Source organism: Hippoglossus stenolepis, chromosome 2, assembly GCF_022539355.2.
Source record: "Hippoglossus stenolepis isolate QCI-W04-F060 chromosome 2, HSTE1.2, whole genome shotgun sequence".
NCBI classification, from domain to species: Eukaryota; Metazoa; Chordata; class Actinopteri; order Pleuronectiformes; family Pleuronectidae; genus Hippoglossus; species Hippoglossus stenolepis.
In genome coordinates, this window is record NC_061484.1 from 17,264,058 (window position 1) to 17,277,561 (window position 13,504).

The 13,504-nt window shown below is 42.6% G+C and overlaps 2 protein-coding genes across 2 annotated transcripts; both read left to right on the top strand.

Moving 5' to 3' along the window:
• The first annotated feature begins 488 nt into the window (after positions 1-488).
• chrna9a (cholinergic receptor, nicotinic, alpha 9a) lies at positions 489-5,548 on the top strand. The gene is made up of 7 exons (XM_035179993.2): positions 489-724; positions 809-954; positions 1,469-1,623; positions 1,945-2,125; positions 2,703-3,054; positions 3,924-4,537; positions 4,621-5,548. The coding sequence occupies exons 1-7, from the start codon at positions 679-681 to the stop codon at positions 4,789-4,791; spliced, it is 1,665 nt and encodes a 554-aa protein (XP_035035884.2). The 5' UTR covers positions 489-678; the 3' UTR covers positions 4,792-5,548.
• Positions 5,549-9,834: 4,286 nt separating this feature from the next.
• Positions 9,835-12,212, top strand: LOC118100303 (glutamine synthetase-like). The gene is made up of 6 exons (XM_035145244.1): positions 9,835-10,003; positions 10,138-10,278; positions 10,374-10,520; positions 10,655-10,779; positions 11,156-11,355; positions 11,751-12,212. The coding sequence occupies exons 1-6, from the start codon at positions 9,835-9,837 to the stop codon at positions 12,061-12,063; spliced, it is 1,095 nt and encodes a 364-aa protein (XP_035001135.1). The 3' UTR covers positions 12,064-12,212.
• The last annotated feature ends 1,292 nt before the right edge of the window (positions 12,213-13,504 follow it).

Below are 13,504 nucleotides of genomic sequence, written 5' to 3' on the forward strand. Positions count from 1 at the left end.
GTTATGTCCGTTGCCACGTGATACGTATGACATGTGTCACATCATCTTTGACATGTCTGTGTGTGTTCATCTTGAATGACCACGGGTTAGAGCATGGGTAATAAAGTGTCATTATGTGTGTGGGACTGACACGTGTCATTAGCTGTGTAACGCAGTAAGGCTGTGTATGTTTGTGTGTGTGTGTGTGTGTGTGTGTGTGCGTGTGCGTGCGTGCGTTGTACAGCTGGTTGTGGTCAAGTACACAAGTGGACAGGGCCTCAGGTGTCGCATTTCACCTAGTGCCTATGTGCGGTATTTGATACTGCAGTGTGTGTGTGTGTGTGTGTGTTTGTGTGTGTGTGTGTGTGTGTGTGTGTGTGTGTGTGTGTGTGTGTGTGTGTGTGTGTGTGTGTGTGTGTGTGTGTGTGTGTGTGTGTGTGATAGCCCCAGGTCCTGTTCCATAGCAGCGATCGCCCACAGAGAGACAGTGACAAAGACGACCTGCGACTAACAACCAGTGAAGCGTTCAGAGCCTCTGACAGGATGTAAGATTTCGAGAATTTTTCTTGTGGTCTGGTCTCACTCGACCTCTGAAGGGCAGGATGAAGATCAGAATAGAGTGACGCTGGATTTGGACCCCGGCTCTCTCAGCGAGTGCTTGTCTGAATAATTGATCCCTCAGCTTGTGACTGGTTGAAAATGAGGAAGGCAGCGCTGATGGTTTGGATCAGCCTTTTGGTGCAAGGTCAGTTCTGCGTGACGGATCGGTTTGATATTTGTTCTTCATCCGTTGTGCCAACCTTTGTGAGATGCTGTCGCCCCCTCTCAGTCTCCCAAGGTGCCCAGGGTCATTATGCCCGCAAGCTTCTGAACGACCTGATGGAGGACTACACCAACGCTCTGAGACCTGTGGAGGACACAGACGAAGCCCTCAACGTGTCGCTGCAGATCACGCTGTCACAGATCAAAGATATGGTGAATACTTAGATGTAACCCTTTAATCACTAAGAAATCTCTTATCATGCTCCCATTTGTTGAGACTCAGAGCCGGCCCTAGACCTTTGGGGCCCTAATCAAAATTTGACTGTGGGTCCCTCTGACTATCATGCTTTCTTACTACATAAGGCACAGAAGGAACATCAAATTTTGAAGTAAGACCATTAAAAACATGAACTTTTACTATAAAGGCTATTTATAACAGTATCTACTATGTTTGAAGTCTAAAGACAATATACCATATGCATATATTCTGTACCTTCTTGTTTCAACTTTACAGAACTGTACAATAGTCATGTATTGTTTTGTATTGTTGTATTTTAATATTCAGGAACAACCTGCAAGTTTTATGTGAACACTGTCTCTCTCAGTAAAGTGTGTGTGTGTGTGTGTGTGTGTGTGTGTGTGTGTGTGTGTGTGTGTGTGTGTGTGTGTGTGTGTGTGTGTGTGTGTGTGTGTGTGTGTGTGTGTGTGTGTGTGTGTGTGTGTGCAGGATGAGAAGAACCAGGTTCTAACCACGTACCTGTGGATCAGGAAGGTCTGGTACGATGCTTACCTGAAGTGGGAAAAGGAGGACTATGACGACCTGGAGATGATCAACATCCCCAGCGACCTGGTTTGGAAGCCGGACATCGTCCTCTACAACAAGTCAGTAACAGTAGAGACAGATATGACATAAGGAACAAAGAGAGGAAATTAAAAAAGAGAGGGAGGTAGAGAAAAAGAGTGAATGAAAACAAAATGACCTGACCAAAATGTTATGGGTTCTGCCCTGACCCATACCACATCCTTCCGCCAGGTTCCATGGTAATCCATCATGTACTCTTTGCGCAATCTTGCTAACAAACAAACAAACCAACCAACCAACGAACAAATGGACAGGGGTGAAAACATAACCTCCTTTGCAGAGGTATAAAAGTGAAAGAAGTGTATTTACAAATGTGTCCTCTTCACTCCATGTGTGTATAGAGCAGATGAGGATGCGTCAGATCCATCCAGCACTAACGTTAAGCTGCGTTATAATGGAGAGATCATCTGGGACTCTCCGGCCATCACAAAGAGCACATGTGTGGTGGACGTCTCTTACTTCCCCTTCGACCGGCAGCAGTGTAACCTCACCTTCGGCTCCTGGACCTACAATGGAAACCAGGTGATTATAAACAGGGTGACGTGGGGCGAATAAGAGGAAATCACACTTTTTGATGGATCTTTTATGTAATCTTTCTTTTTGTTTTGTCTTGTTTTATTCAGTTTTTTTATTCCCATGTATTTTTTAAAAGCCCTTTGTAACCTTGTTTAGATAAATGCTTTAGAAATGTATTATTATTTATTGTATCTTTTGGTTGTTGACTAAAAAGTTGACCAAATGACAAAGAAGCGTTTGCCATTTTATAATTTGGCTGAACCAACATTTCAATGAACAGAATCCATTTAGGATCTAAGAAAGATTTGTTGTATTGAATTGTATTTTTTCTTGAATGTCTTGTCTTCCATGTTGTTCCTTTGGATTCGAAATTGCTAATTTATACTAATACAGAAGGTACAGTTTTTCTGTTTGGGCTTGTAATCACTACTGGGCATGTACCAGCCTTTTGCCTACTTTAAGGACTTTTAAAGTTTATTCCCCGCATGTGTAACATATTGGGGATTTTACATAAAAATGCATATGACATGATCATATTTGTGTCTGTTCTGTACCCAAATCTTTCGCCATATCCTCTACACAGGTGGACATCAGTTTGGGCATGGACAGTGGAGACCTGTCCGACTTCGTGGAGAACGTGGAGTGGGAGTGTCACGGCATGCCCGCGGTTAGAAACGTCATGATGTACGGCTGCTGCTCTGACCCTTACACCGAAATCACCTATACCCTGCTGCTGAAGCGCCGCTCCTCTTTCTACATCTTCAACCTGCTCCTGCCCTGCTTCCTCATCTCGTTTCTCGCCCCGCTGGGCTTCTACCTGCCCGCCGACTCCGGGGAGAAGGTGTCCCTCGGGGTCACGGTGCTGCTGGCCCTCACCGTGTTCCAGCTGCTGGTGGCTGAGAGCATGCCTCCTGCAGAAAGCATGCCCTACATAGGTTTGAATTACTTGGTATTATACAACTATAAAAGCCCATATCCACCAGGGAAGGAATGAAAGAAAAAATCTAAGAGGAGGTCAGAATTATAAGATACAAGGTCACAATGCTGATATCACTGTCGCCTCAAAGTAATCAAACATGTCACCGGTAACCCTCTATATAAAGTTTGCTAGTCCCCCATGTGCCTGTGTGGGCTTTATGTTCCCAGTTTACTCCACAGACCAAAGTGTCACGATTAGCAAGGAGGACTCAAATACAGGCACGGAAACAAGGTGAGGTTGATTCTAACAAAACATAAAAAAGGCTTAAAAGCTCTGACAGAAGACAAAACAACTCAGGAGGTGCAGTAAACTCGAAGTGAGGTTAGCAAATACAACAAACTATAAACTGGGATTGAACTGGGATACATGGGAGTAACACACAGGACTGAAACAAACCAAACTGACAAGACAGAGGGAAACTCAGAGACTTAGACACAAGGGAGGGATTATTGAACACAGGGTAAACGCATGAGGTCAAATTCAGATGATCACTAAGGGCGGGAAACAGGACAGAGACAGGAAGTGAAGTAAGAGATGTCGCAAACAAGTTCCAAAATAAAAAGTTTGATTTGGTGGAAATTAGTTTCAGATAAATTGAAAAAAATGTGCTACAATAATGGCAAGATCAATAGTAGAGTGTGGAATAAAAACTGAATTAACAAACAAAAATTAAAAAAAAATTTCAAAAGATAAAATAAAGCTAATTAAAATTCAGATAAAGAAGATATAGTAAGAGTAATTAAAATTAATTATTGATGATAAAAGAGCATAAACTGAAAAATAGATAAATAATTAAAAAAAAGTTTTCTCTGTTTTCTTCCTAAGGAAAATATTACATCGCCACGATGACCATGATCACAGCCTCTACCTCTCTCACCATCTTCATCATGAACATTCATTTCTGTGGCGCTGAGGCCAAGCCCGTCCCACACTGGGCCAAAGTGCTCGTCATCGGCTACATGTCCAAAATCTGCTTCGTCTACGAGGTGGGGGAGAACTGCACGACGCCGGAGAGCGAGAGGACCCCACTGTACCCCGAGGAGCCATTCAACGATATTGGCTGCCACCACGAGGACCGTCTTCACGATGGCCTCTACCACCACGATGGTGAGGTGTACAAGTACAGCAACGGCCACAGCGTGCACCATAACAGTAAGCATCACAAACACCGTACAAACGCCAGTGCCAACAGCAGGAATCAACGTCACTACAACAACCACAACAACCACGCCTCCAGACTGGAGAGGGGTGAGGCAAAGCGAGAGGCCACTCAGCACTACCACCACATCAGGCAGGAGGAACTGGACTACCAGGCCCCTCCACATCCCACAAACCTCCAGCACCTCAACCGGGTGCTGAAGGAGCAGCTGCTGTATCCCACAGAGAAGCATCAGGTCCCAGCCTGTCCCTGCTGCTGCCCCTGCCTCCAACATAAACAGGTACATCATCACTTTACCCATGTATCTGATTACTTTTCGTCTAAAACCCCTTTTAGTGCGTCATCTATCTGACTCTTCCTCAGGTGGTGAAGAACATCCAGTACATCGCCAACTGCTTCCGCGAGCAGAAAGCGACGTGTGTCAAGGCAGCAGAGTGGAAGAAGGTTGCCAAGGTGATGGATAGGTTTTTCATGTGGATCTTCTTCTTCATGGTCTTCCTCATGAGCATCCTCATCATTGCCAAGGCATCCTGACCTCCTCCTCTTCCTCCTCTTCCTCCTCCTCTGTCATCCTCCTGGACCTCAGTGTTACTCCAGAGTCACCTCTTGTGTACAAGGAGATTGAATGGGATACGTCAGTATTGTGTTGTGTGTGAATCTGTGTGCGTGATTGTGAAGGTTAAATGTTTTTATTTTCACTTTGACACAAAGAGGACGAGGTCACTGCGCACAAATCATCCATTCAACCACACACACGCACACACAAAGACAAATTCATCAAGGCCTCTCTGTTAGTTAAGATCAGGTCTGCTTGCATGTGTCACAGAGCAGTGGAGCGGTAAGACAATCTAGGCCTTGCCTTGAACATGCATGGACACTCCATTATGGATGAGCTAACATCCAGCTATAGGTGTTACATTACTTACATTACCTTTTAAGCAACCGGAGGATGCTCGAGTCCATCACAGAGAGAGCAGCAGCAGAATGACTTCATGTATAAAACTACCTGGTGTTTGATGAAAATAGTGCACAGGTTAGTGAAGGTGTGAATCACACGTGTGTTACGAAATGCAGTGAATAACATTACATGGTTAAAGCCATTATTAAGCCGATTTTAAGGTGATGTTCTAGATGTCAGAGATCAGTGTCGAATACTTGAAAGTTGTTAAAATACTTGAATTTGAGACTTAAAGCATGAATGTTTACTTTTCTTTGAAAAGATCATTCACTTTTTACCTCAACAATCTGGTGTTGAAATCTAACTCCAGAGAATGACTTCACTCAACTGTTGACTAACCTACACTTTGCTTATTGTCCTGTAAAAAACATAAAGCTGTGATATCTTGTTATTAAAGCAGGTCTTACTTACTGTCACAGTAGTTTGCATTGTTATACAAATCTAATTTGTTATATAATGTTTATGTACATTTTGCTAATAAAATGTTATTTCATTGCTACCTTTCTCTGAAAAATCATTGCTGTTGCATATATTCATTTCGAGAGATAAATATCCAGTATTAGTGACACACAGTAATCATTCCAAAAATGACCTCGAGAGGGCAGATATGCTGCAACCATATAGGGACTTTAACAAAAATGAATCCATGAATATGAGTTAAGTTACTACACAACAAAGTGAATGTCTAAGTAATAAGTACATGGACAGCTCCATGGTACCAAATGTTGATGGGCTTTAAGTTTCTTGAACTGATTTTAAAGTTACACTAGGACCAAATCCTCAACACTGAACCAACAAATCCCAGAGAAAATAATTTGGTCAAAACAACAAATCAGATCAGTAACAGATGAATTTCCTCTCAAGTGATCTGACTTCTTTACTATTTGAAATAACTACTGAATTTGAAATCATATTCCAGTTCATAAAATCTTACTGCTGGTATCCATGGTAGCAGGTGCAGGTAAATATTCTTCTTCATTCACTGAACAATTGACTTTGGGCAGAATTAACATAGATTAAGTGAATTATAAATCATATAATAATAAATACGTACACAATTTTTGAAGAAAGTGGAATCTTTATGTTTTCTGTGATCATCTTTAATGACTTAGTCCTTGTGGCACCAAAGTACTGATACTGAGCAACAGCGCCCTCTGCAGCAACAAGTGGTGATTATTTATTTTTGGCTCAGTGTCTGAGCAATGACATGATTTTTATGTAGAGAAAAAACAGAGCCGATCAATGTGGAGCTCTGACTGCGACTCCCTATTCACTGACTTGAGACACAAAGGTGTGGATATTACCCATGATCCCCGGCTTCCTGAACTAGAAGAGCAGCTACTGTAACAAACCCACCAGACTTTGTTTGGAATTCTTCATATTTTCTATTGGGCCAGAGTTTCACCAGACCGATATTACAAACATGGTGATGGAGATGGTTAGAGTTATAGTTCAGAGGGGAATGAACGTGTCACAGTCACAGAGACGGACACACCCACAAGGTTGGGATCTATATAGAGATGTACTACACTCACGTGTTCTCAATTTATGGACAGAGAACAGAAACAATATGTCATCTATTAGCAAGCAGCTGTCGTCCATCACCTGCACAGGCTAGTTTCTATCTTTCTTTCTAGAGATGGGAATTATGGCTCAAGAGGCGGCTGGAGGAGAACCTGCGGAGGGAGAGAGAAAAGTACGACAGAGAAATCTCAGTGTTGAAAAAGCAGTGGGGTAAGAAGTGTTCGGACAACGAGACAATCAACTTTCTGCGGAGAAACACAGCATGGTGTCAACTGCGACCGGGTACGCTCAAGAGACGGGGCTGGTGGGGCTGAACGCAGCTTTAGAAAGTGTTGGAGCTTCCTGTTGGGTACAGTAACAGCATCAACGTTTTGTATTAATCTTACATTTATTCTCTCAGCTGCATCTGTTTTGTGCAACTATCAGCATTCCTACTTATTACATAATAAATGCAGATTGGATTCAACCATTAACTCGCTGTTAGGGAGAGAAAGGGAAATTAATGCCATGTGAAAGCAATTTCATTTCAACAAATGGATGTAATTCCAGTGTGTCCTAGATCAGCAAGTGCACCAAAATAGTACAAATTCTGAAAAATGATGAGAGATAATCTGATTATCATCTCCCCGCCCTCTGCTTCGGACTCTGTGTCTGTCTCCATAATCTACATCTGTATTCAAACACACCCTGTTGCCATTAATAAAAGATCAAATATTGCTTGAGTGCTATTTCAGTGTTCCTCACTGAGCAGTGCCATCTGCCTCTGTACCCACACGGCTAAAATATTGTGTGTGTGTGTGTGTGTGTGTGTGTGTGTGTGTGTGTGTGTGTGTGTGTGTGTGTGTGTGTGTGTGTGTGTGTGTGTGTATGGTGTGTGTGTATGGTGTGTGCGTGTGTGTGCGTGTGTGTGTGTGTGTGTGTGTGTGTGTGTGTGTGTGTGTGTGTGTGTGTGTGTGTGTGTGTGTGTAGGTGTGTGCGTGTGTGTGTGTCTTTGTGTTTGTGGAGAGTTGTTAGTCTGATCCTGAGCCTGCTATGATCATGTTCAAAAGGGTAATTTAAGAAGACTTGATAAATTTAAGAAGTCAGATTATTATCGTGGTGTGTGTGTGTTCCTGTAATAATATCTTTGTGAGGACCATTTTAGGCATAGACCCTACAGAGTGAGGACATTTTGGAAAGTGAGGACATTCAAATAGAAAAAAAATGAATTCAAATAGTTTATGCCACGGTCGGCATATGAGTATAAGCACATGAGTGAATAGCATCTGCTTCCACCCTGGAAGCCAAGTAACGGTCGAGTGAGATAAGGCCTGACTGCATCTGTACTGATAGGGATAGTACCCCAAAATTGCTCATATACTGAATACCGCTTAGGGCTCAAAGGACTGGTTCAATGAGCAACAGTGCAGTCGGTGTAACTAGTAATAATACTCATGAGGCCAATCACGATTAAGAGCAAGGAGTAACTTCTAAACCAGTTACCAGTGAGACTACAAAAAAGTAAACCATCGCGTGACAGTTTAGAATGTAACTCTGAAAATGTAGGGCACCTCTAATTATACATTGCCATTGTGAAGATAACTTTTAGTAGTAAATAAATGCGTATCTCTGAAGAGAGTTAAAAACAGCCGTGTGAGTCAGCTGACTGTGTATGCCTGTGTGTGAGTGCGACGCAGTTAAAGAGTGAGATGAATAAAGAGACTTTTTTAACAAACAGTTCATAATGTTTAAAAACACTAAACTAAATATTAAAATGAGTATAAGTTGAACTAAGAAAGATTAAAAATGTTATTAAAATCACAGTCAAAATTGCCATAATAAAAACAATGATCTAGTGTTTGAATGTCCTTCTGGTAATCTAGACATTTAAGCAAATTGCCGAAGGTTCTAATTTTCTGTGCTGTGTGGTTTGTTCAAAAGCTTTTGCTGCTCTAAGTTTGTTGATTTATAATATCATGTGCTGCTTTAAATTTTATCAAAGTTTGCGAATGCTTGTATAGATTGGCTCTGATATCTTTTGTTTGGAGCATTGTATTGTTGAGCAGATTACCTTTGGGGGTGGCTGTGCGATACGTTGATTTTGCATTGTTCTGCCTGAGACTAAGCGCTGCCTGAGGTTGAGACTGCTGTTCGTGTTCTGTGTCGTTGGGACAAATAAAATCAGCGTCGGATATTTGCTGTTGCAGCTTTATAATTAAAGGTTTTATCGACAGAGCAGTTGGTTCTTTTCCAAAACTATAATCTCAGAGAAGATATCAATATCCATTAAGGCCTGAGGCAGAGCAAGGCATAAGCAAAACAATCGAAGGGTTAATAACAGCAGGTGTGCTAACTGAAGTCGCTGTAACACTCCCCTGTTACCTATGTTGAAGCAAGTCAACGTATTGGCTGGTATATGACTTACGTAGCTCAAACGCTTCTCACTAATGTGCCATCTGAAGCGTATTTTTTTTTTTACAGTGATTGACTTGTGTTCTGCCTTCTTTAGCATTCCATTACCAGGAACAAGTGAGCACAGGTGGTGCCATGGGGCGAGGTCTACATTAAGGTCTTTCGGAGGAAGTGACACCAGCCTAGATGGGAAGGTCCATATAAGGTGGTGCGAGCGATGTAAGACAATCTTCATGAGAATTCTTCTAAACATTGGTTTCATTAAAAGGCTAAACAAACATGATCAGTTCCTAGTGACAGTGGTCATGTCCTGAAAACTCTCCCCAAACACCGGAAGGAACATATTGAAATACCATGGCAGGAAAATAGAGTGTTTAAACACAACACAAAATGATGTACAAACACAAACATCCCTTCACAAATACTTGCTCACCCATGTTGGTTGAGAGGAGAAAAACAGAGGAGAGAGAGAGAGAGAGAGAGAGAGAGAGAGAGAGAGAGAGAGAGAGAGAGAGAGAGAGAGGAGGATAGGAGGATAGGAGGGTTGTTGAGCAGGTTTGAGGTACCACCCTCAAAGTGTGTGACTCTTTGAATGTTTAACACAGTTGAATAAATACAGGTACATAAGGAGGAAAAAACAGCGCCGAGGACATAGCTGTTTGCAAGCAGGAGAGACGAGTTGAAAGAATCTGGAGAAAATCATCATGTCCCTCCTTCCCGAGATCCTCAGTCGTCACAAGATGGTCAGGAAGCACTATCTGTCCCTCCAGAAGGGTGAAGAGTGCCAGGTCACATATGTTTGGGTCAATGAGGATCGACAAAATCTACAGTCTAAAACCAGGACTCTTTACAATGAGCCAGCAGGAATCAGAGGTACAGTATAGAAGAAATCACTATAGTTATTTTCAAAGATCTTTATGTTGAATTATTAAGTAACTGGCACAGTTTGTAAATATGGTGCCTGATACGTGTCTGTTATACAACAAAGTGTTACCTTTTTCTTACAGATATACCAGAATGGTACGCGACCTCGGCTGATCATACCGAAGTCACTTTGGTCCCGGTCCGAATGTTTCGAGATCCTTTCACTCTGGACCCTGATAAACTGGTGCTGTGTGAACTGGTAAACAGCAAACACATCTCCAAAGGTCAGATATGACAAATCACATCATAAAATGAAGCTGAAAGTTTTGTTTGCTGCCCTTGTTGAGTTTGAGCCTTGTGTTTTGCTTTTTCCACAAAGTGAATAATCGGCGTTCACAGTGTGTTACCGTAATGGACGAGGTGAAACAGTTTCAGCCCTGGTTTGGGATGGAGCAGGAGTACATTCTTTTTGGTTTGGACGGAAAGCAGCTTGGTTGGTCCCCTGAGGGAAACCAGCTCCAAAGAGGTATGAGGACAGACTTGTTTAACCTAGAAAAACAGGTTATTCTGCTGAAATATAACACGTAATATAAGCATTAAAAGTTTAAATTATCATCATGATCTTCACAAAATGTTGTTTTGTTTTGGTTTTACCCTCAGCGTGTAGTAATGCCGTGGGTGCTAACAAACTGTGTGGAAGAGACATATCTATGTGTCACTGCAGAGCCTGCCTGTATGCTGGTGTAAAGATCTTTGGATCCAATGCAGAAGACCTATGGTCCCAGGTATGAACAGGTTGTCTGATAGGTTTTAAACTACTTTATTACCAAATTCACTAAAAATATCAACATTAATTTGTTAGAACCTATTTTACCAGGCTAATTTGTGTGCGTAAAAGACGCTAGAATAGCCTCAACATCCCGGCTATTGTAGCTCAGAGCTGAGAGCTGAATGCTCTTCAACCTAAATAAACATATGCCAATACATGCAAATAGAGAAAAGCAAGATTTGACAGCACATGCACGGCAAGTACAAAATGTGCTCCAAATACTCACACACAACCAAATTATTATTGGCTTATGTGTCCCAGTCATGTTCACTACTTTTTAGTGTATCCTGGAAACACTTCTGTTGTGACGTTTTCTTTTTTTGTCTGATCAGTGGGAGTTTCAGGTTGGCACTTGCGAGGGGATTGAAATGGGGGATCATCTGTGGATGGCCCGTTACATTCTGCACCGAGTCTGTGAAGACTTTGAGGTTGTTGCCTCCTTGGACGTTAAGCCCATTAAGGAAAGCCTTCAATCATCAGGCTGTCACATCAACTTCAGCACCAAGGAGATGAGGAGTGAAGGGGGACTTCAGTAAGTTTACACACACACACACACACACACACACACACACACACACACACACACACACACACACACACACACACACACACACACACACACACACACACACACACACACTGAAAACATACTCTTACCGTCACCATAAATATTAACTGTTAACTTTATGCCTTATCCATAACCTATAACAAAACCTAACCATATAACTCAAAATCAAACATTTTACATTATGGGAACTTTCTCTTGTCCTCATAATGAAAATAATGAGTGTGTAGTCAGATTTTGGCACCAACAACATGAGTAATACCTGGACAACACATTATCTAACGCACACATCTATTCTTAGATGCCTTATGGCCATTTAGAGATAGATGCATGAATAAAACATGTTCTCTGGGATGTTACAGGTACATTGAGGAAGCGATCAGAAATCTGAGCAAGCATCATTCTCAGCACCTCATTGTCTACGATGCAAATGTTGGTTTGGACAACAAACGCCGCCTCACCGGTAAGGGCTGTACCTCCAGCTTCCATCACTTCTCTACAGCCGTAGCCTGTCGTAATGTTAGTGTTCGCATCCCTGGCCATGTCAGTCGCATGGGCTGTGGGTACCTTGAGGACAGACGTCCTGCTGCCAACTGCGACCCATACCTCGTGATGAGAACCCTGGTGGAAACCTGTCTGCTGGGAGCCACTGACGAAGATGATGAGGAGGTCTAGGAGACCCTGGCTTCCTGAAAGAGGAGAAAATGCAGTCAAGGCTCAATAGAGTGCATTAATGTATGACACACTTTGTGTGCGTGTTTAAGTGCTGTTATGAAATTTTAAAGAAACCTGAAACATTTGCCAGTTCATGTGGAGAAACTGTGTGCGGCATGATTGTTAGAGAAAGTAAAGGAATAAAATAAAGATATCAAGTCTGTTTTCCTTAAAACAAATCTTATGTCTTGTCAAATGCATTTCAGTCAGACAACTCACGTTCAAACGTTTATTGCAGCAGTAGAACAGGTTTAGTGTTTGGCGTCTAGGCTCCAACTTAATCACTCTCCCATCTGATTACACATGAATGATAGGAGTGCTGAGCCAATACTTGTAACCCCCCATCAGAGCAATACTGCTGCAGCAGTGCGATCAAAGGGGATGATGGGAAATTTCTCTCAGTTTAAATAGACCACCTGATGAGGTGGGTGTGTATTATAGATGGTTGTGGAGAGTGAGGTATGTCACATCATGTTTGTCACTTGATTGGAGCAGCGCAGCTCGAGTTGGCTGCCTGAACTAGGTCTCAGGCGTCGCCCCATTTCAGTCAGACAACTCACTTTCAAACATTTGATGCAACAGTAGAACAGGTTTAGTGTTTGGCGTCTAGGCTCCAACTTAATCACTCCCCCATATGATTACAAAGGAATGATGGGAGTGATGAGCAAATACTTGTAACCCCCCCAAAACTGCACGAATTCTGAGCCTGATGTATGGATCGGTATCTGCTATGTGTGCGCCATTCGCCACCACGGCGTGGCCATTCTCCGTAGGCGCATTGGCCTGCGGGAGAATACCTAGTGAGACTGCTTTGTGTGCGCCATTCACCGCCGAGGTGTGGTGAATATAGTAAACTTGGCACATGGCAACAAATAAACCAAAATCAAGCCGGTGGGCTCCAAGATCTGGCATGCAACTATGGAATTAGGCAGCGGAGAGTACATATTAAAACAGCAAGGGCGCAGCAACTGATGATGTTTGAGAGTCAATATTCCTTCTTCTGGTGTCTGACATAGAATGATTAGCATGGATGATGGAGAGCTGCAGTTATAGCTGTGCCACATCTAAGGGAGTACGGGGGTTAGCATTCAGGTGTTAGGCCTCAGCTCTGGCAGGGATTGCGAAGCTTTGAGGAGATCTCATCATGCGTTTTTCAACCATTGTTGGTGAGCAAGGGTGTCGCCAGATGGGTTGGAGAGCGATGCATGTGTTTCATCATAGAGGAGAAAGAACCGAAAGCAGTATTATTCTTAGCAATGATAATTCAGAAGTCTCGACAAGGTCTATCAGCCTTGTCATGTACATGTGTTCTTCTAAGATTAGAGAGGGTAAGGTCATGTAGAGGATTAAATGAGAATGTCCTTGGCAGATTTCTGACAAGACTGCTTCCATCATCGTATCT

Excerpts from the sequence above, each read along its gene's own strand:
- chrna9a (XM_035179993.2), top strand. The coding sequence starts at position 679 with ATGAGGAAGGCAGCGCTGATGGTTTGGATCAGCCTTTTGGTGCAAG. Across the intron at positions 725-808 it reads GATCAGCCTTTTGGTGCAAG|TCTCCCAAGGTGCCCAGGGT; the intron begins GTCAGTTCTGCG and ends GCCCCCTCTCAG. Across the intron at positions 955-1,468 it reads TGTCACAGATCAAAGATATG|GATGAGAAGAACCAGGTTCT; the intron begins GTGAATACTTAG and ends GTGTGTGTGCAG.
- LOC118100303 (XM_035145244.1), top strand. The coding sequence starts at position 9,835 with ATGTCCCTCCTTCCCGAGATCCTCAGTCGTCACAAGATGGTCAGGAAG. Across the intron at positions 10,521-10,654 it reads GGGAAACCAGCTCCAAAGAG|CGTGTAGTAATGCCGTGGGT; the intron begins GTATGAGGACAG and ends TTTTACCCTCAG. Across the intron at positions 11,356-11,750 it reads AGGAGTGAAGGGGGACTTCA|GTACATTGAGGAAGCGATCA; the intron begins GTAAGTTTACAC and ends GGGATGTTACAG.